The 20,729-nt window shown below is 56.3% G+C and overlaps 1 protein-coding gene across 1 annotated transcript in view; it reads left to right on the top strand.

Moving 5' to 3' along the window:
* The window catches only part of LOC147122502 (general vesicular transport factor p115-like), a 110,686-nt gene that overhangs the window by 25,648 nt on the left and 64,309 nt on the right, over positions 1 to 20,729 (top strand). The window contains 3 exon segments of the mRNA XM_086005968.1: positions 9,248 to 9,312; positions 17,559 to 17,638; positions 19,560 to 19,574. Of these exon segments, the coding sequence (XP_085862094.1) occupies positions 9,248 to 9,312; positions 17,559 to 17,638; positions 19,560 to 19,574 (160 nt within the window).

The following is a 20,729-nucleotide window of genomic DNA, read 5'->3' as shown; positions in this document are numbered from 1 at the left end:
TCCGGCCTCGCCCTCCCTCCCCTCCGGCCTCGCCCTCCCTCCCTCCGGCCTCGCCCTCCCTCCCTCCGGCCTCGCCCTCCCTCCCTCCGGCCTCGCCCTCCCTCCCTCCGGCCTCGCCCTCCCTCCCTCCGGCCTCGCCCTCCCTCCCTCCGGCCTCGCCCTCGCCCTCCCTCCCTCCCTCCCTCCGGCCTCGCCCTCCCTCCCTCCGGCCTCGCCCTCCCTCCCCTCCGGCCTCGCCCTCCCTCCCTCCGGCCTCGCCCTCCCTCCCTCCGGCCTCGCCCTCCCTCCCTCCGGCCTCGCCCTCCCTCCCTCCGCCTCGCCCTCCCTCCCTCCGGCCTCGCCCTCCCTCCCTCCGGCCTCGCCCTCCCTCCCTCCGGCCTCGCCCTCCCTCCCTCCGGCCTCGCCCTCCCTCCCTCCGGCCTCGCCCTCCCTCCCTCCGGCCTCGCCCTCCCTCCCTCCGGCCTCGCCCTCCCTCCCTCGGCCTCGCCCTCCCTCCCTCCGGCCTCGCCCTCCTCCCTCCGGCCTCGCCCTCCCTCCCTCGGCCTCGCCCTCCCTCCCTCCGCCTCCTCTCGCCCTCCCTCCCTCCGGCCTCGCCCTCCCTCCCTCCCTCCGGCCTCGCCCTCCCTCCGGCCTCGCCCTCCCTCCCTCCGGCCTCGCCCGCCCCACCCTCCCTCCCTCCCTCCCTCCCTCTGGCCTCGCCCGCCCTCCCCTCCCTCCTCCCCTCCCTCCGGCCTCGCCCTCCCTCCCTCCCGCCTCCCCCTCCCTCCCTCCGGCCTCCCCCTCCCTCCCTCCCCTCCCCTCCCTCCCTCCGGCCTCGCCCTCCCTCCCCTCCCTCCCCTCCCTCCGGCCCCTCCCTCCCTCCCTCCGGCCCCTCCCTCCCTCCCTCCGGCCCCTCCCTCCCTCCCTCCTCCCCTCCCTCCGGCCCCTCCCTCCCTCCCTCCGGCCCCTCCCTCCCTCCCTCCGGCCCCTCCCTCCCTCCTCCGGCCCCTCCCTCCCTCCCTCAGGCCTCGCCCTCCCTCCCGCCCTCCCTCCCTCCGGCCTCGCCCTCCCTCCCTCCCTCCGGCCTCTCCCTCCTTCCCTCCCTCCCTCCCTCCCTCCGGCCTCGCCCTCCCTCCCTCCGGCCTCGCCCTCCCTCCCTCCCTCCCTCCGGCCTCGCCCTCCCTCCCTCCGGCCTCGCCCTCCCTCCCTCCCTCCCTCCGGCCTCGCCCTCCCTCCCTCCCTCCGGCCTCGCCCTCCCTCCCTCCCTCCGGCCTCGCCCTCCCTCCCTCCCTCCGGCCTCGCCCTCCCTCCCTCCCTCCGGCCTCGCCCTCCCTCCCTCCCTCCCCGCCTCGCCCTCCCTCCCTCCGGCCTCGCCCTCCCTCCCTCCCTCCGGCCTCGCCCTCCTCCCTCCCTCCGGCCTCGCCCTCCCTCCCTCCCTCCCTCCGGCCTCGCCCTCCCTCCCTCCGGTCCTCCCTCCGGCCTCGCCCCCCCCTCCCTCCCTCCGGCCTCGCCCCTCCCTCCCTCCCTCACTCCCTCCCTCCCTCCGGCCTCGCCCTCCCTCCCTCCCTCCCTCCCTTCGGCCTCGCCCTCCCTCCCTCCCTCCCTCCCCTCCGGCCTCGCCCTCCCTCTCTCCCTCCCTCCGGCCTCGCCCTCCCTCCCTCCTCCGGCCTCGCCCTCCCTCCCTCCCTCCCTCCGGCCTCGCCCTCCCTCCCTCCCTCCCTCCCTCCGGCCTCGCCCTCCCTCCCTCCGGCCTCGCCCTCCCTCCCTCCCTCCCTCCCTCCCTCCGGCCTCGCCCTCCCTCCCTCCCTCCCTCCCTCCCTCCGGCCTCGCCCTCCCTCCCTCCCTTCCTCCGGCCTCGCCCGCCCTCCCTCCCTCTGGCCTCGCCCTCCCTCCCTCCGGCCTCGCCCTCCCTCCCTCCCTCCCTCCAGCCTCTCCCTCCCTCCCTCCCTCCCTCCCTCCGGCCTCTCCCTCCCTCCCTCCCTCCGGCCTCGCCCCCCCTCCCTCCCTCCCTCCCGGCCTCGCCCTCCCTCCCTCCCTCCCTGCGGCCTCGCCCTCCCTCCCTCCCTCCCTCCCTCCGCCTCGCCCTCCCTCCCTCCGGCCTCGCCCTCCCTCCCTCCCTCCCTCCCTCCGGCCTCGCCCGCCCTCCCTCCCTCCCTCCTTCCGGCCTCGCCCTCCCTCCCTCCCTCCCTCCCTCCGGCCTCGCCCTCCCTCCCTCCCTCCCTCCCTCCGGCCTCGCCCTCCCTCCCTCCCTCTGTCCGGCCTCGCCCTCCCTCCCTCCCTCCCTCCGGCCTCTCCCTCCCTCCGGCCTCGCCCTCCCCTCCCTCCCTCCCTCCCTCCCCCCCTCCCTCCGGCCTCGCCCTCCCCCCCTCCCTCCGGCCTCGCCCTCCCTCCCTCCCTCCCTCCCTCCCTCCCTCCCTCCGGCCTCGCCCTCCCTCCCTCCCCCCTCCCTCCGGCCTCGCCCTCCCTCCCTCCCTCCCTCCCTCTGGCCTCGCCCTCCCTCCCGCCCTCCCCCTCGCCCTCCCTCCCTCCCTCCCCTCCCTCCGGCCTCGCCCGCCCTCCCTCCCTCCGGCCTCGCCCTCCCTCCCTCCCTCCCTCCCTCCGCCTCGCCCTCCCTCCCTCCCTCCCTCCTCCGGCCTCGCCCTCCCTCCCTCCGGCCTCGCCCTCCCTCCCTCCGGCCTCGCCCCTCCCCTCCCTCCGGCCTCGCAATCCCTCCCTCCGGCCTCGCCCTCCTCCCTCCGGCCCCTCCCTCCCTCCCCTCCCCTCCCTCCCTCCCTCCCTCCCTCCCTCCGGCCTCTCCCTCCCTCCGGCCTCTCCCTCCCTCCCTCCCTCCGGCATCGCCCTCCCTCCCTCCCTCCCTCGGCCTCGCCCTCCCTCCGGCCTCGCCCTCCCTCCGGCCTCGCCCTCCCTCCCGCCCTCCCGCCTCGCCCTCCCCTCCCTCCCTCCCTCCGGCCTCGCCCTCCCTCCCTCCCTCCCTCCGGCCTCGCCCTCCCTCCCTCCCTCCCTCCGGCCTCGCCCTCCCTCCCTCCCTCCCTCCGGCCTCGCCCTCCCTCCCTCCCTCCCTCCGGCCTCGCCCTCCCTCCCTCCCTCCCTCCGGCCTCGCCCTCCCTCCCTCCCTCCCTCCGGCCTCGCCCTCCCTCCCTCCGGCCTCGCCCTCCCTCCCTCCCTCCCTCAGGCCTCGCCCTCCCTCCCTCCCTCCCTCCGGCCTCGCCCTCCCTCCCTCCCTCCCTCCGGCCTCGCCCTCCCTCCCTCCCTCCCTCCGGCCTCGCCCTCCCTCCCTCCCTCCCTCCGGCCTCGCCCTCCCTCCCTCCCTCCGGCCTCGCCCTACCTCCCTCCCTCCCTCCGGCCTCGCCCTCCCTCCCTCCCTCCCTCCGGCCTCGCCCTCCCTCCCTCCCTCCCCTCTCGCCCTCCCTCCCCTCCCTCCCCTCCCTCCGGCCCCTCCCTCCCTCCGGCCCCTCCTCCCTCCTCGCCCTCCCTCCCTCCCTCCTCGCCCTCCCTCCTCGCCCTCCCTCCCTCCCTCCCTCCGGCCTCGCCCTCACCTCCCTCCCTCCCTCCGGCCTCGCCCTCCCTCCCTCCGGCCTCGCCCTCCACCCTCCCTCCCTCCCTCCCTCCCTCTGGCCTCGCCCGCCCTCCCTCCCTCCCTCCCTCCCCTCCCGGCTCCGGCCTCGCCCTCCCTCCCTCCCTCCGGCCTCGCCCTCCGGCCCCTCCCTCCCTCCGGCCCCTCCCTCCCTCCGGCCCCCCCCTCCCTCCGGCCCCTCCCTCCGGCCCCTCCCTCCGGCCCCTCCCTCCGGCCCCTCCCTCCGGCCCCTCCCTCCGGCCCCTCCCTCCCTCCCTCCCTCCCTCCCTCCCTCCGGCCTCGCCCTCCCTCCCTCCGGCCTCGCCCTCCCTCCCTCCCTCCCTCCGGCCTCTCCCTCCTTCCCTCCCTCCCTCCCTCCCTCCGGCCTCTCCCTCCCTCCCTCCCTCCCTCCGGCCTCGCCCTCCCTCCCTCCCTCCCTCCCTCCCTCCCTCCGGCCTCGCCCTCCCTCCCTCCCTCCCTCGGCCTCGCCCTCCCTCCCTCCGGCCTCGCCCTCCCTCCCTCCCTCCCTCCGGCCTCGCCCTCCCTCCCTCCCTCCCTCCGGCCTCGCCCTCCCTCCCTCCCTCCCTCCGGCCTCGCCATCCCTCCCTCCCTCCCTCCGGCCTCGCCATCCCTCCCTCCCTCCCTCCCTCCCTCCGGTCCTCCCTCCGGCCTCGCCCCCCCCCTCCCTCCCTCCGGCCTCGCCCCTCCCTCCCTCCCTCCCTCCCTCTGGCCTCGCCCTCCCTCCCTCCCTCCCTCCGGCCTCGCCCTCCCTCCCTCCCTCCCTCCCTCCCTCCCTCCCTCCCTCCCTCCCTCCCTCCCTCCCTCCGGCCTCGCCCTCCCTCCCTCCCTCCGGCCTCGCCCTCCCTCCCTCCCTCCCTCCCTCCGGCCTCGCCCTCCCTCCCTCCCTCCCTCCCTCCCCTCCCTCCGGCCTCGCCCTCCCTCCCTCCCTCCGGCCTCGCCCTCCCTCCCTCCCTCCCTCCCTCCGGCCTCGCCCTCCCTCCGGCCTCGCCCTCCCTCCCTCCCTCCCTCCCTCCCTCCCTCCGGCCTCGCCCTCCCTCCCTCCCTCCCTCCGGCCTCTCCCTCCCTCCCTCCCTCCCTCCCTCCGGCCTCTCCCTCCCTCCCTCCCTCCGGCCTCGCCCCCCCTCCCTCCCTCCCTCCGGCCTCGCCCTCCCTCCCTCCCTCCGACCTCGCCCTCCCTCCCTCCCTCCCTCCCTCCGGCCTCGCCCTCCCTCCCTCCCTCCGGCCTCGCCCTCCCTCCCTCCCTCCCTCCCTCCGGCCTCGCCCTCCCTCCCTCCCTCCGGCCTCTCCCTCCCTCCCTCCCTCCGGCCTCGCCCGCCCTCCCTCCCTCCCTCCCTCCGGCCTCGCCCTCCCTCCCTCCCTCCCTCCGGCCTCGCCCTCCCTCCCTCCCTCTCTCCGGCCTCGCCCTCACCTCCCTCCGGCCTCTCCCTCCCTCCGGCCTCTCCCTCCCTCCGGCCTCTCCCTCCCTCCGGCCTCTCCCTCCCTCCGGCCTCTCCCTCCCTCCGGCCTCTCCCTCCCTCCGGCCTCTCCCTCCCTCCGGCCTCTCCCTCCCTCCGGCCTCGCCCTCCCTCCCTCCCCCCCTCCCTCCGGCCTCGCCCTCCCTCCCTCCCTCCGGCCTCGCCCTCCCTCCCTCCCTCCCTCCCTCCGGCCTCGCCCTCCCTCCCTCCCCCCCCTCCCTCCGGCCTCGCCCTCCCTCCCTCCCTCCCTCCCTCCCTCCCTCTGGCCCCTCCCTCCCGCCCTCCCCCTCGCCCTCCCTCCCTCCCTCCCTCCGGCCTCGCCCTCCTCCCTCCCTCCCTCCCCTCCCTCCCTCCCTCCCCTCCCTCCCCTCCGGCCTCGCCCTCCCTCCCTCCCTCCCTCCGGCCTCGCCCTCCCTCCCTCCCTCCTTCCGGCCTCGCCCTCCCTCCCTCCCTCCCTCCGGCCTCGCCCTCCCTCCCTCCGGCCTCGCCCTCCCTCCGGCCTCGCCCTCCCTCCCTCCGGCCTCGCCCTCCCTCCGGCCTCGCCCTCCCTCCCTCCGGCCTCGCCCTCCCTCCCTCCGGCCTCGCCCTCCCTCCCTCCGGCCTCGCCCTCCCTCCCTCCGGCCTCGCCCTCCCTCCCGCCGGCCTCGCCCTCCCTCCCTCCGGCCTCGCCCTCCCTCCCGCCGGCCTCGCCCTCCCTCCCGCCGGCCTCGCCCTCCCTCCCGCCGGCCTCGCCCTCCCTCCCGCCGGCCTCAGCCCTCCCTCCCGCCGGCCTCGCCCTCCCTCCCGCCGGCCTCGCCCTCCCTCCCGCCGGCCTCGCCCTCCCTCCCGCCGGCCTCGCCCTCCCTCCCGCCGGCCTCGCCCTCCCTCCCGCCGGCCTCGCCCTCCCTCCCGCCGGCCTCGCCCTCCCTCCCGCCGGCCTCGCCCTCCCTCCCGCCGGCCTCGCCCTCCCTCCCGCCGGCCTCGCCCTCCCTCCCGCCGGCCTCGCCCTCCCTCCCGCCGGCCTCGCCCTCCCTCCCGCCGGCCTCGCCCTCCCTCCCGCCGGCCTCGCCCTCCCTCCCGCCGGCCTCGCCCTCCCTCCCGCCGGCCTCGCCCTCCCTCCCGCCGGCCTCGCCCTCCCTCCCGCCGGCCTCGCCCTCCCTCCCGCCGGCCTCGCCCTCCCTCCCGCCGGCCTCGCCCTCCCTCCCGCCGGCCTCGCCCTCCCTCCCGCCGGCCTCGCCCTCCCTCCCTCCGGCCTCGCCCTCCCTCCCGCCGGCCTCGCCCTCCCTCCCTCCGGCCTCGCCCTCCCTCCCTCCGGCCTCGCCCTCCCTCCCTCCGGCCTCGCCCTCCCTCCCTCCGGCCTCGCCCTCCCTCCCTCCGGCCTCGCCCTCCCTCCCTCCGGCCTCGCCCTCCCTCCCTCCGGCCTCGCCCTCCCTCCCTCCGGCCTCGCCCTCCCTCCCTCCGGCCTCGCCCTCCCTCCCTCCGGCCTCGCCCTCCCTCCCTCCGGCCTCGCCCTCCCTCCCTCCGGCCTCGCCCTCCCTCCCTCCGGCCTCGCCCTCCCTCCCCTCCGGCCTCGCCCTCCCTCCCTCCGGCCTCGCCCTCCCTCCCTCCGGCCTCGCCCTCCCTCCCCCTCCCGCCTCGCCCTCCCTCCCTCCGGCCTCGCCCTCCCTCCCTCCGGCCTCGCCCTCCCTCCCTCCGGCCTCGCCCTCCCTCCCTCCCTCCCTCCCCCTCCGGCCTCGCCCTCCCTCCGGCCTCTCCCTCCCTCCCTCCGGCCTCTCCCTCCCTCCCTCCGGCCTCGCCCTCCCTCCCTCCGGCCTCGCCCTCCCTCCCTCCCTCCCTCCCTCCCTCCCTCCCTCCCTCCCTCCCTCCCTCCGACCTCGCCCTCCCTCCCTCCCTCCCTCCCTCCCTCCGGCCTCGCCCTCCCTCCCTCCCTCCCTCCCTCCGGCCTCGCCCTTTTCCTCCCTCCCTCCCTCCCTCCCTCCCTCCCTCCGGCCTCGCCCTCCCTCTCTCCCTCCGGCCTCGCCCTCCCTCTCTCCCTCCGGCCTCTCCCTCCCTCTCTCCCTCCGGCCTCGCCCTCCCTCCCTCCGGCTTCGCCCTCCCTCCCTCCGGCCTCGCCCTCCCTCCCTCCGGCCTCGCCCTCCCTCCCTCCGGCCTCGCCCTCCCGCCCTCCCTCCGGCCTCGCCCGCCCTCCCTCCCTCCCTCCCTCCCTCCCTCCCTCCGGCCTCGCCCTCCCTCCGGCCTCTCCCTCCCTCCCTCCCTCCGGCCTCGCCCTCCCTCCGGCCTCTCCCTCCCTCCGGCCTCTCCCTCCCTCCCTCCCTCCTCCGGCCTCTCCCTCCCTCCCTCCCTTCGGCCTCGCCCTCCCTCCCTCCCTCCGGCCTCGCCCTCCCTCCCTCCCTCCCTCCCTCCGGCCTCGCCCTCCCTCCCTCCTTCCCCGCCCTCCCTCCCTCCTCGCCCTCCCTCCCTCCCTCCGGCCTCGCACGCCCTCCCTCCCCCCCCCCCCCCCCCCCCCCGGCCTCGCCCGCCCGCCCCCCCCTCCGGCCTCGGGAGTTCAATCAGGAAAATCAATTTGTTTTCCTAATAGGCAACCTGTAGGGGTGCCTGAGTGTTGCCAAATGGAAGCAGAAAATCAGAATGGTAAGTCCCCATGGTCACCATTAATATAACACATAAACAGCAGATCAGAAATTAAATAAACATGCTCAATAGAGCTAATTGCATTATAATATTGTTGTTTGTATGTAAAATACATTCCGTATCCTGCAGCTGCTGACGAGAGACAGCGAGCTTGCAGGCCTGCTGAGCCTCACCGGCCCAATGTCTAATTTAAATATACCAATAAGGATGTGCTACTAACTGAAAAAACAGCTCCACATCCGAAAGGGCACCACTCATAATAATTTAAACATAAAGTCTAATTACACTAATAGAAACTTGCAGTCATATTAATGCCTATTAGACATTGTATATCCTGCAGCGTCCACTGGCAGCGGAAGCCCCAAACCGAGTTTGCAAGGCATTCCTCGTGGTTCATTCGTGTGATGTTGGTGGAAGCAGGTTCAATAGCAGTCTTCAAAAGGGAATTGGATAAATAATTGAAGGAGGAAAAAATTGCAGGGATCTGGGGAAATGAGCGGGGGAGTGGGACTAACTGGATTGCTCTTCGAAAGAGCCAGCGCAGACTCGATGGGCCAAATGGCCTCCTGTGCTGTGCTATTCTATGATTCTACATAGAATTTACAGCACAGGAACAGGCCATTCGGCCCAATAGGTCCGTGCCAGTGTTTATGCTCCACACGAGCCTCCACCCACCCCTCTTCATCTCACCCCGTCAATATATCCTTTTATTCCTTTCTCCCTCAAGTACTTATCTAGCTTCCCCTTAAATTCATTCATGCTATTTTCCTCAACTACTCCCTATGGTCGCGAGTTCCACATTCTAAACACTCACTGGATAAAGAGGTCTATGTTCCACACGAGCCTCCTCACACCCTACTTCATCTCGCCCCATCAGCATACCCTTCTATTCCTTTCTCCATCATGTGCTTGTTCAACCTCCCCTTAAATCCATCTATACTATTCGCCTCAACCACTCCCTGTGGGAGCGAGTTCCACATTCTCACCACTCTCTGGGTAAAGAAGTTTCTCCTGAATTCCCTATTGGATTTATTAGTGACTATTTTCTATTTATGACCCCTAGTTCTGGTCTCCCCCACAAGTGGATACATCCACTCTACCTCTACCCTATCAAAACCCTTTCATAATTTTCAAGACCTCTGTCAGGTCACCCCACCGCCTTCTCTTTTCTAGAGAAAAGAGCCCCACCCTGTTCAGTCTTTCCTGATCGTTATAATCTTTCAGTTCTGGTGTCATCCTTGTAAATCTTTTTTGCACCTTCTCCAGTGCCTTTTTATAATAAGGAGACTAGAACTGTGCACAGTACGCCAAGTGTGGTCTCACCAAGGTTCGATACAAGTTTAGCATAATTTCTGAATTCTATTCCTCTATAAATGAACCCGTGCTTTACTTGCACTTTTTATGGCTTTGTTAACCTGTGTTGCTACTTTTAATGATATTTGAATCTGTACCCCTAGATTCCTTTGCTCCTCTACCCCATTTAGACTCTGACTTTCCAAGGGGTAGGTGGCCTCCTTATTTCTCCGAGTCGTTGTTAAAAAATCTGCAGACCAATAGACTACTGTCTGGAGGAGCATATAATGAATTTTTTTTAGTCCTCAAAAATGCCTGTTTTAAATTTTTTGTTTAGAAATATCGCCTTGAAGTGGGCAGTCAGGCCATGGAACACCTTGTTAATGTGCTGCAGACAGATCGGTAAGTGCCTGTTCCTGGATGTTAAAAAAGCACTTGGCAACATGTGGAACTTGCCTCATGCAACAAGTGTGCTTCAGTCATCTTGTGCAGGAATGTCTGTGTCTAGAAATTGTGCCTTCCTTAATAAAAAAAAAAGGCAAAAGAAATGGTGTCCTTTGAAGGCAAATGCTGTGCGTCTTTGAGACAAGTAATATTGCATTCATCAATTTTAAGGTGTGTACAAGGACATGAATAAGATCATTGTTACATAGATAATCCCAATGATAGCTTGAACTAACAACGGTCTCTGTTCTTTGACGTGATTGAGTACTAGGAACGGGAATTACAACATGGGATTTGATTCTAGTCTGAAGCCCACGCAAGTGCATGTTGGTTAAATGCACTCCTTTCACAATTTTATCATCAACATTGGTAAATATTTTGGTCACGTGCACACTGGTTTAATGCACATCCTGGTTCAGTGCATAGAATTCTGCAGCTTTTGATGAGCTATTGATTCAGCTGAGTACACCGATTCTAGTGTTAGCAGCACATTGTTCCCCGAGAGGTACCACCAACGCTGCCTCCGCAAGATCCTGCAAATCCATTGGCAAGATAAAGCGCACCGTCAGTGTTCTTGCTCAAGCCAACATCCCCAGCATCGAAGCTTTGACCACGCTCGATCAGCTCCAATGGACGGGTCACATTGTCCGCATGCCTGATACGAGACTCCCAAAACAAGCGCTCTACTCGGAGCTCCGGCACGGCAAGAGCCCCAGGTGGGCAGAGGAAACGCTTCAAGGACACCCTCAAAACCTTCTTGGAAAAAGTGTAACATCCCTGGCCCAAGACCGCACAAAGTGGAGGAGAAGCATCCGGGAAGGCGCCAAACACCTCGAGTCTCTTCGCCGGGATCAAGCAGAAGCCAAGTGCAGGCAGCGCAAGGAGCGCACGTCAACCCAAGCCCCGCACCTTCAACCACCGTCTGCCCCACCTGTGACAGAGACTGTAGGTCCTGCATTGGACTCATCAGTCACCTGAGAACTCATTTTTAATGTGGAAGCAAGTCATCCTCGGCTCCGAGGGACTGCCTAAGAAGAAGTTCCCTGAAGACTATATTTCACACCTTTTAATGCAAGCAGTCAGTTAGTCGCTGCAGCTACCTGATGTGTCGATGAGGCAGAGCAGCACTGTACAATAAGGAAAGAGCAGGCGTGGTTTGGGCAAAGGTTGCCTCAGCAGAGATAATAAACACAGATAAATGTGAAGTATTACATTTTGGTAGGAAGAATAGGGAGGTCACTTATCACTTGGAGGGTGCGAGTCTAGGTGGGGTAGAGGAACAAAGGGATCTCGGAGTACAAATACACAAATCACTAAGTTGACACAGGTTAGCAAGGCCATAAAAAAAAGCAAACCAAGCACTCGGGTTTATTTCTAGAGGGATGGAATTGAAAAGTAGGGAAGTTATGCTAAACCTGTATCGAACCTTGGTTAGACCACACTTGGAGTACTGCGTACAGTTCTGGTCGCCATAGTATAAAAAGGATATAGAGGCACTGGAGGGGGTGCAGAGAAGATTTACAAGAATGATATCAGAAATGCGAGGGTATACATATCAGGAAAGGATGAACAGGCTGGGTCTCTTTTCTCCTGTAAAGAGAGGGCTGAGGGGTGACCTAATAGAGGTCTTTAAAATTGAGGGGTTTTGATGGAGTGGATAGAGAGAGAATGTTTCCACTTGTGGGGAAGAGCATAACTAGAGGCCATCAATATAAGATAGTCACCAAGAAATCCAATAGGGAATTCAGGAGAAACTTCTTTCCCCAGAGAGTGGTGAGAATGTGGAACTCGCTACCACAGGGAGTGGTTGAGGCGAATAGTATCGATGTATTTAAGGGGAGGCTGGACAAGCTCATGAGGGAGAAGGGAATAGAGGGTTATGCTGATAGATTTAGATGAGGAAAGGCGGGAGGAGGCTCGAGTGGAGCATAAACGCCGGCATGGACTGGTTGGGCCGAATGGCCTGTTTCTGTGCCGTATATCCGATGTAATCCTAATATTGGGCCAGTAGCTATCAAAAATGTAAAATGTATAGGTTGAGGTACTGTGGGTCTAAACCGAGGAAACGTTGAAAGTTTGAGGGAGAAAAGAATGTTTATGAATTATAAATAGTTTTTATTTGATCATATTTTTGAAAATATTTAACCAGCTCATCAAATAACAACAATGACTGCTATAGAAAAAATATTTATATTTTAAATAATGTAACATTATATACTCATCTAACTTGTGAAATAGAACTGGAGAAATACCATGAGGGCTATTCTCATGCTTCTGAACAATTGCTTGAGAAATGAAAGAAAAGAAAGACTTGCAGTCACTGGACGTCTCAAAGCGCTTTACAGCCAATGAAGTACTTTTTGAAGTGTAGTCACTGTTGTAATGTAGGAAACGCTGCAGCCAATTTGCGCACAGCAAGCTCCCACAAACAGCAATGTGATAATGACCAGATCATCTGTTTGTGATGTTGGTTGAGGGATAAATATTGGCCCCAGGACCCCGGGGAGAACTCCCCTGCTCCTCTTTGAAATAGTGTCATCGATCATTTACGCCCACCTTAGAGAGCAGACAGGACCTCGGTTTAACGTCTCATCCGAAAGACGACACCTCCGGCAGTGCAGCACTCCCTCAGGACTAGATTTTTGTGCTCGTCTCTGGAGTGGGACTTGAACCCACAATCTTCTGACTTAAGAGGCGAGGGTGCTACCCACTGAGCCACTGGCTGACACTAGGTGCTGACATTGTTACCCTGACAGCTTGTTTTAAGTGTAGACCATGTTAAATGCAGGAGTAACAACTCTGCTCAAAATTTCTTACAGAAGGCATATAATTGCCTTCTACATCTGTCAGTCTAGAAGGTGGAAAATATCAACATTAGACTGCTTTGTACAAGCCAAACAACTGATGAGATTTATTTCACAATAGCAGAAGCTATGAAAATCTAGTGCACTGTGCAATGAATGTGTAAACTTTGAAAGTAGTCCATGAGGGATTAATTTACACTTTTCAAAGCATCGTTTTTTTCATGGATGCAGTCAAACCGCACATAAAAGGGCTTTTGATTGGGACAGACTTTTCAGATAAAGCAAATGAGCACATTCTAATTGCTTGATAAACAGAATGCAGTCCCAAGTGGGTCTTTCAGATAGAGGTGTTACACATGGAAGATGTGAAGCCCGAAATGCTCGTTAACAGAAACAAAGAAATGGAGACCACTGAAAGATGATTGTGTTTCGAAGATACTTTCCTCATTGAAATAAAAAAAAATATCTTTGCAGATTGTACAGCAAACAAAATGTCAATAGACTGAACACTTGAGCAAACAATGGGATAATGGGTTGGGATTTGTCTCATCCTTGTGATGTCCCCACATTTGCATTAGACGATCGCAATGCATGATAGCAGCTGGAAATAACGCTAGCCTGCTGAATGCTGCATTTGTTTGCAGGACATAGAAAGGTTAGCAGCATGGGCAGACAAGTGGCAGATGGAGTTTAATACAGAGAAGTGTGAGGTGATGCATTTTGGCAGAAGGAACATGGAGAGGTAATATACACTTAATGGCACAGTTTTAGTTTGTGCAGTGCCAGAGGGACCTGGGAGTTAATGTGCATAGGTCCCTGAAGGTGGCAGGACGTATTGAGGGAGTGGTTAGCAAAGCATATGGGATCTTGGGCTTCATAAATAGAGATAGAGTACAGAAGTAGAGAAGTTATGCTGAACCTTTTATAAAGCGCTGGTTAGGCCACAACTGGAGTATTGTGTCCAGTTCTGGTCACCACACTTTAGGAAGGGTGTGAAGGCTCTTGAGAGGGTGCAGAGGAGATTTACCAGAATGGTTCTGGGGATGGGGGATCTTAGCTACAAGGACAGGTTGGAGAAGCTGGATTTGTTTTCATTAGAGCAAAGGAGGTTGCGGGGTGATTTGATAGAGGTGTACAAGATTATGACGGGTTTGGATAGGCTAGACGGGGAAAGACTGTTCCCACGAGTTGCTGGTACAAGGACTAAGGGGCACAGATTTCAGGTTTTGGGCAAGAGATACAGGGGGACGTGAGGAAAAACTTTTTTACGCAGCGAGTGGTGAGGACCTGGAACTCGCTGCCGACGGGAGTGGTGGAAGCGGAGACACTCAATGTTTTCAAGGGGAGACTGGATAGGCACTTGAGGGAAATAAACTTGCAGGGCTACGGGGATAGAGCGGGGGAATGGGACTGACTGGATTGCTCTACAGAGAGCCGGCACGGACTCGATGGGCCGAATGACCTCCTCCTGTGCCGTATGACTCTGACATTGTGTATTATAGCTGTGTCAGCCAGTAGTTCAGTGAGTAGCACTCTTATGGGAGACAAATTAAACTTCAGGTTTTGATAATATGTGGTGGAGGAATGGCTGCCTCCTGTGCCATTATGATTCTATGACTAGATTAGTCACTTGCCCTCTATCTGATCAAGGAAAGCCTTTATCTTAGTTACTTCCTGAACTAACAAACCCTGCCTGCTTTCACACGTTTTAAACCCAGTGAAGGAGTACTTTCCATTTCAATCTTAGTTACTCTTGCTAGTCAAGTAAAAATATATGGAAGGGAAGACCGGGATTTACCTGATCACAAATGGCACCCAGCAGGAAGCAGCACCGTAGTTTTCCTCGCCACTGGACTGTTATTTTAGTTAATAGTCTCAGTCAGGAGGTGTCTGAAATGGGACAGTCAATGTCCAATTGTTAGTGACTGTTCCAGCAGTGATGCTTCTGAGTGGCCCTGAGGGCGTAAGGTTGCCGAGCCGTATGGAATGTGTTACTGCCGGGAGCTGAAAGTTGAGATGGGGCTCTGTGGAGGCAATGCTCTAGGCTGCCATCTTGGCACTTGGGTGGAGAAGGTGCTTGGTGCAGGGCAACAAGGGACGTAGAGATTTACTTTCACCCATCAGAAGTGAACTTCGAAAGTTCACTGGATACCGTTTCTGTTGAGACTTACAGGATCAGACAACTTAGGAAAAGTAGTTAAACGTACTTGAGCTACTGTATCCAGTGCTACAGGACAGCAGAGATACGTTGGGACAAATTATCTGTGCTGTAAACGTCAATGGTTCTAAACTAAGTTTAAAAACAGCTTGCATTCACGCTTTGATGTTTGTTTTTTTGTTGACTATCTTCTTTTGAATTATTTTTGAAGTGAGTGCTGTTATTCAGAAGTAAGCACATGAACTTGTGGGTGAGACCAGCCCTTGTGCAAGTTGCTGCTTGGAATTGTGATCCTTTACCAGTGAGCGCTCCTGCTGTAGTACTGAGGGAAAAATGGTACAAGAGGCAATGTACTAAATTTTTGGAGCATGTGTTATTTGGGCCAGTTTAGGCTTGTTCTGTCTGTACTTAATTATCCCACTGACTGACGCAGTTGGAAAGTGCCAAGAAAAGCAGGTCTCGTGTTCAATTATCCCAGATAAATGGTTCCTGTATTGGGCCAGAAATTCCAGGCCAGAAGCGTGAGTACGGTCGGCTTACTCACGCTTCTGGCCGTTGGAAATGCCGGCGTTCAGCATGAACAGCGCATGCGGGGAACGCCGGCATTTCCAGACCTCGAGCGCGTGCGACTGCACAGGCAGCGCTTGCGCAGTGAACTTCGTGGATTTCATTCATGAAATCCGTGAGGTTAAGTCCTTAGAAGTTACACTGTAAAAAAAGCAAGTGTAAAGTGGTTCATTGGCTGCGGAGGAAGATATATTTTATCGTGGAGCTTTTGAAATGCAATATTTTTGTTTGGGAAAGGGAGGGAAGTTATTTTAAGAAATTTTAAGTAAGTTTTAAAGTTTAAAATTTTTTTTTTTTTTTTTTTTTAAAAAGGGTTTTCAGAACGGTAGGTAGAAGGAGCAATTGTGGCTGTGTGAATGGAATGTGAGAATGAGTTATGTATGTATGTTCACATATATTCCTTTACGTATATGTATGTATGTTTTATATTCCTTTACTATGAATGTATGTTTTTAATTATGATTTTCCAATAAGTTATTTTCTCTGAAAGTCATAATTAAATAATACATTCATACACATAAGTAAAGGAATATATACATAACACGCAAAGGAATATATACAGACATACATACTTTCAGAAGCTCCACGATAAGAAATATCTTCCTCCGCAGCCTCTGTAGCAACTGTACCCATGCTTTTTTCATGTGTAAGTTGTAATGACTGGACCTCACTGAAAGCATTAATGAAAGCGGCGAATTATACTGCGCACGCACTGCATGTGCAGTCGCACGCGTTCTGCCTCTGAACCCCTTCGTTCAGAGGACAGGAAATGCTGGTTTTCCCCACATGCACTGTGCATGCTGAAAACCGGCATTTCATCCGGCCAGATGCGTAAGTACCCCGACCGTACTAGCGCATTTGGAAGGGAATTATTGGGCCAACATTTTACATGTCAATAAAATAAAAAATTTAACACTTGCACGACTTGCCCCCTCGCATCTGCGACTGAGGGTCCAAGGAGGTGCATTGCGCAAGAGGTCATCATCGGACGTATCCTCACACTGTTCCCTTTGGGGAACTGTATGAAGTGGTGGAAGGATTTATGGCCGTGATTAACGCTCATTCCGTGACCGTAACCATCTTTGAACCAGCCATTAGGGTGGTTAGTCCTATGGCGGGAGGGTTTTACGGGCTCCCACAACCCATCTGAGGGGGGGGGGGGGGGCACCAACACCCACGGACGCAAGTATCCCGCTGGATGTCCACCCAGAATTTAAAGTTGGAGCTCCGACTCCACTTGCCGGGACTGTCTGGAGTGGGGTTCAAAACCCTACTCCTTCTGGCCCAGCGGAGGGGATGCTTACTGCTACGCAAAAGGCCCACTCCGCACAAAAGGTGACACCCATACGTTTCCTGCGCCTTTTCCCTCCCCGTGACTGGAGCCCTATGCTGCCATTTCACGTTGCTAATCGGATTGGGCGTTTGTCATAGCGGTAGGATCCCCGTCGCTGGGCCAGATCAGGGTAGGGTTTCGAACCCCGCTCCAGACAGTCCCGGCAAGTGGAGTCGGAGCTCCGGCTCTAAATTCTGGGTTGACATCCAGTGGGATATTTGCGTCCGTGGGTGTGGGTGGCCCCCCCTCCTTGTATAGCTTGTGGGAGCCCGTAAAACCCTCCCGCCATAGGACTAACCGCCCTAATGGCTGGTTCAAAGATGGTTACGGTCACGGAATGAGCGTTAATCACGGCCATAAATCCTTCCACCACTTCATACAGTTCCCCAAAGGGAACAGTGTGAAGACACGTATGACGACGACATTGCTAAATAAATAAATGGAATTAAAAAAATTCTTTTAGGGCTTTTAAAAGTCTTTAAATTGCTTTAATTCTCTTTAAAACTACTTCCGATTACTCAAAATAATGTAAACATTTAAAAAAATTTATAAAAGTTACCAAAATCTTGAAAAAACTTCCAAAAACCTATTTAAACTGCTGCTTTGCATGTAAAAAAGCAAAGCAGCTTGACAGAAACATTGGGGGCGTGTCCAGTGAAACTGAGACCTCAAGGGGCGTGTCTCACTTACACTGCACGCTCCTGGGTCCGCGCTGGCTGCACTCCTGGGCGGCGTGACGTCATACGCTGCCCGGGATTCTTGTTTCAGTTTCTGGAAGTGCAGGCGTCCCTGGAGCTGATCGGCAGGAGCGCGGGGTAAGTGCAAATACGGGGCTTGCACGCGCTGCAAGCCCCATTCTGGAATTTCTGGCCCATTATATGTACCTGCTCACTGGCTCTCATTGCTACCTTGATGTCATGGGTGGCTGCACTTGCCTCTCCTCTGGCATCCAGCTCTTGTGCCCATGTCTAGATCAAGACTCGGATGAGGTCTGGCGCAGTGTGGTTTTGGTGAGTAGATTGTTGGTGCATAGGTATTGCTTAATGGGAATGATGATGACTTCTTCGGCACTTTACTCATGATTGGGAGGAGCCTGATAGGGCGGTAATTGTCCGGGTTAGATTTATGCTGTTTTTTGGTGAATGGGACATACTTGGGCATTCTTCTACATTGTTTGCTAGATACCAGTGTCATAACTGGACATTAATTCATGGTTATATTTTGGATAACTTTTCATATACTAGTTAAAAAGCAAGATTAAAAAGAACAGCAATGTTACCACTTTGGTTTTCCATGTGCGGATTTGAAAGGATGTTTATACCTTATTCTGTTCCCTCTGCAGCTCAGACTCTGAAATTATTGGCTATGCATTGGATACTCTCTACAATCTGATCTCTAATGATGTAGAAGAGGAGGAGCCAGGTACAGTGAAGCATTTCGATACGCAGCCAGTTTTCAGATAAGCAGTCTGATTGTACTGTATCAGTGTTTAGAGCTAAACTGCACTGAAACCTGTCTTTTAATTCAGTAATGTGTGCTTAGCTTTTTAACTCACTTCATTATAAATGATTGAAACTATACCATGATTGAGAGTCTGCCACATGAAAGTAGCTGAATAAATTGTGCAAGTGAGATCATTGAGTTAACAAACTTTAGGTCTGTATCACTGCATGACTGAAATCAACTTTTACATGTATGACTATGCAGATGGGATTGAGCTGAAATAAAATGGGGTTATTTTGCCTCAGTAAATACAACTTTATAATATAGCTGACGGTTGTTCCCTCATTTTCTTTTTCTCAATATAACTAAAAAAAAAACTCTGAGGGAAAGCGCTGGATAAAGCTGTGCTGTTTAATAACAGGGATGATGGACATAGTGTTAGAGAAAGCTTTGCACGACGTGTGACACTTGGAAGTATGTAAAACTATTAATATGTTCCAAGCAGATACACTGGCATTGCTCATGGTGAGCTGACACCCCTGTGCCTCTCTATAATCTCCAGTGTGCTGAATTTATGCAGCACCCACAGTGGTTCAATAGGTCAGTTTAAAAATAACTCCAATCACTTCAAAGATACTGAAGTGTTAAAAAAGGCTCTTAGTTTACAGCGTTTAGGATCAGTACTGTACATTTGTCGTCTAAATATATGGTGCACCATGGCAGGATTCATTGTGCTGCCTGCGATGATGTGAAAGGTAAGTTTAAAAAAAAACCTAAAAGCCTCTTAAAAATTTGTTTTTTTTCAAGCAAATGTCCAAAGACTGACCCCTTGGGGTATTCTGCTCATGACCTCTTTCTATGAAGAGATTCCATTTATCACTATCCTGTTTTTTGTCCTTTTAAGCCAATTATCTAGCCAGCACTGTGATTTACCTTGTATTCTGGATTCCTGTACCTTGTCCTGTTACTTGCTGATGTTGTACCTTGTCAAAAACTTTCTGAAAATCCAAGTATATAATTGCCATTGTATTTTCCTGCCCACTGTGTAATTAATGTCTTCGGAAACTCCAGCTTAATTCAACATGGCCTATCTTTTTCTGAATCTGCGCCGACCGTCCTTCATCAAACTGCGCTTTTCTAAATATTCGCCCATGGGAGATCGCAACTTTATTTCAAGGAATTTCCTTGCAACGGATGTTAAACTTGCCTGTAGTTAAACATTGTGTAAATTTATCAGCACGTCACCTTCAGTTACACACAGAAGTGAGGTTGCTGCCGTTGTTTGATATTGGGGTTTCTTGACCGCATGTTGCAATGGCAATCCTAGATCAATGAAGATAACAATAACACCATCTCCCACTTAACTTTTATACAGCTTGTGTTCTATAGAATTTGGGATTTTTGTTCAAGTCTTTAAAAAAAAAAAAATCCTGCTTGGCATCAGGGGATGGCCAAGTTGAATATGCATTAAGACTTGAAGCAATTTTTACCGCTCGCTCTTTCTCTTCCCCCCCCCCCCCCCCCCCCCCCCCGGGGTAACTTTAGTGTCAGAAAAAGCTATGAGCATGAACGAGGAAAATTTTGGGACGGTGCATCTCTAAAGTAGCATGTGGTTGATGAGAATGTGATGCTTCATCCTTGAATCACACACGCACACTCGCACTCACTCACCTCAATGCACTTCTTTAGATGGACAAAGTACTTGCACCAGAATAAAAGTTGATCACAGAAAATTTTGCTCCAAGGTGCCATATTATTTTTAGTTATTATAGCATGCTTTATTTCCATTTTTGTTTTGGGCACCAGTGCTTCAGCATGTCTGCTGCATACAGTGCATTGCATTTGTGACCATCTGTTTTATCTCAGTTGATGTCTCTCTTCTCTTTCATGTATAATACAGCAGATGCATCTGAAGGTAAAACTTTCATTACTTTTGCATGGCGCTACATCAAATAAGTTTGCAAATGGAAAATGACATTTCAAATTTAAAAATCTGCACAAATCTTGAATGCATTTTTCTTAGTGAGACTAATTGCATTTGTTTTTAAAGGTGAGAATGCATCTATTCCTAAAATAGGAAGAGGCAGATAATTACCATGAGTAAAACGCACATTTTTAAATTAGCATGTGTGTCACATCTCTTCCGAAAAGGCATGTTTTTTTCTCATCCTAAAATGTTCCTTAAGGTTTGAAAGGCTAAAAGGCTGATCAGGAAACAAATAATTTAGAAATGTCATCATCTTAAGAAGCAATTTATTCATTAATCTTAACATGGATCAAAGCCTTCAGCATAAATCAAAGCAGATATGTGTTTTGAGAATTTGGCCTTTACTCGACTGTTGGTGCATTGTGATGGCTAACAGCTTTAGAATGATTTGTTTCTGAGTTTGACCTACATGCGTAGGGTAAACATTATGAGCACAAATTGAGGGAGATATTTGGATTTGAGTAATTGCAATCTGGAAATATCCTGACAATCCAATGCGAAGAGAAAGCTTGGGGAGTTACAGATTTAAAATAAATATTGAGAATTTAATGTAGAAATTAAGACTAACTCTTGGAATGTGAGTAATCTGACTGAGAGCAAGCACTAACCCATAACAAAAATATGCTTCAGTTGGACAACAGCAGCTGTCCATTTGCAACCTTATTTCACTCGTATCTTCTGATTCTCTTTAATTGTGTTCCTTTTCGCTATATCTTAATGTTTATATAGTTTTATGTTGAAGACCTTTACTACTGTTAGAAATGCTGGGGGAGCCCAGCCTCCATTACATCATCTTGATTTTTCTTGATCAATGACCGAAAACAATAGAACTGCTGGGACTCGCTGCTGCCTTGATATAAAGGTTGCATTAGCATCCTGAGGCAGAAAGTTGGGATAATGCAATCTTGTGCCTGAGTCTCCATTTTAAAATGCAGGAGAGTTGATGGACCTGTGTAAGCCTGAGAAGGTTGTCCTAACACTGAGTCTAATCTGGTTAAACCCGTGCATAATCTTTACACAACTAAATACTGTAAATCTGAAATAAATACTGAAAATGCTGGCAGCACTCAGCAGGTCAGGCAG

The sequence above is a fragment of the Somniosus microcephalus genome, chromosome 2, assembly GCF_052327205.1.
Source record: "Somniosus microcephalus isolate GS21.2 chromosome 2, FLI_Smic_1.0, whole genome shotgun sequence".
In the NCBI taxonomy this organism is placed as follows: domain Eukaryota; kingdom Metazoa; phylum Chordata; class Chondrichthyes; order Squaliformes; family Somniosidae; genus Somniosus; species Somniosus microcephalus.
The sequence above is the reverse complement of the archived record's forward strand: the minus strand, read 5'-3'. Positions and strand labels throughout refer to the sequence as shown.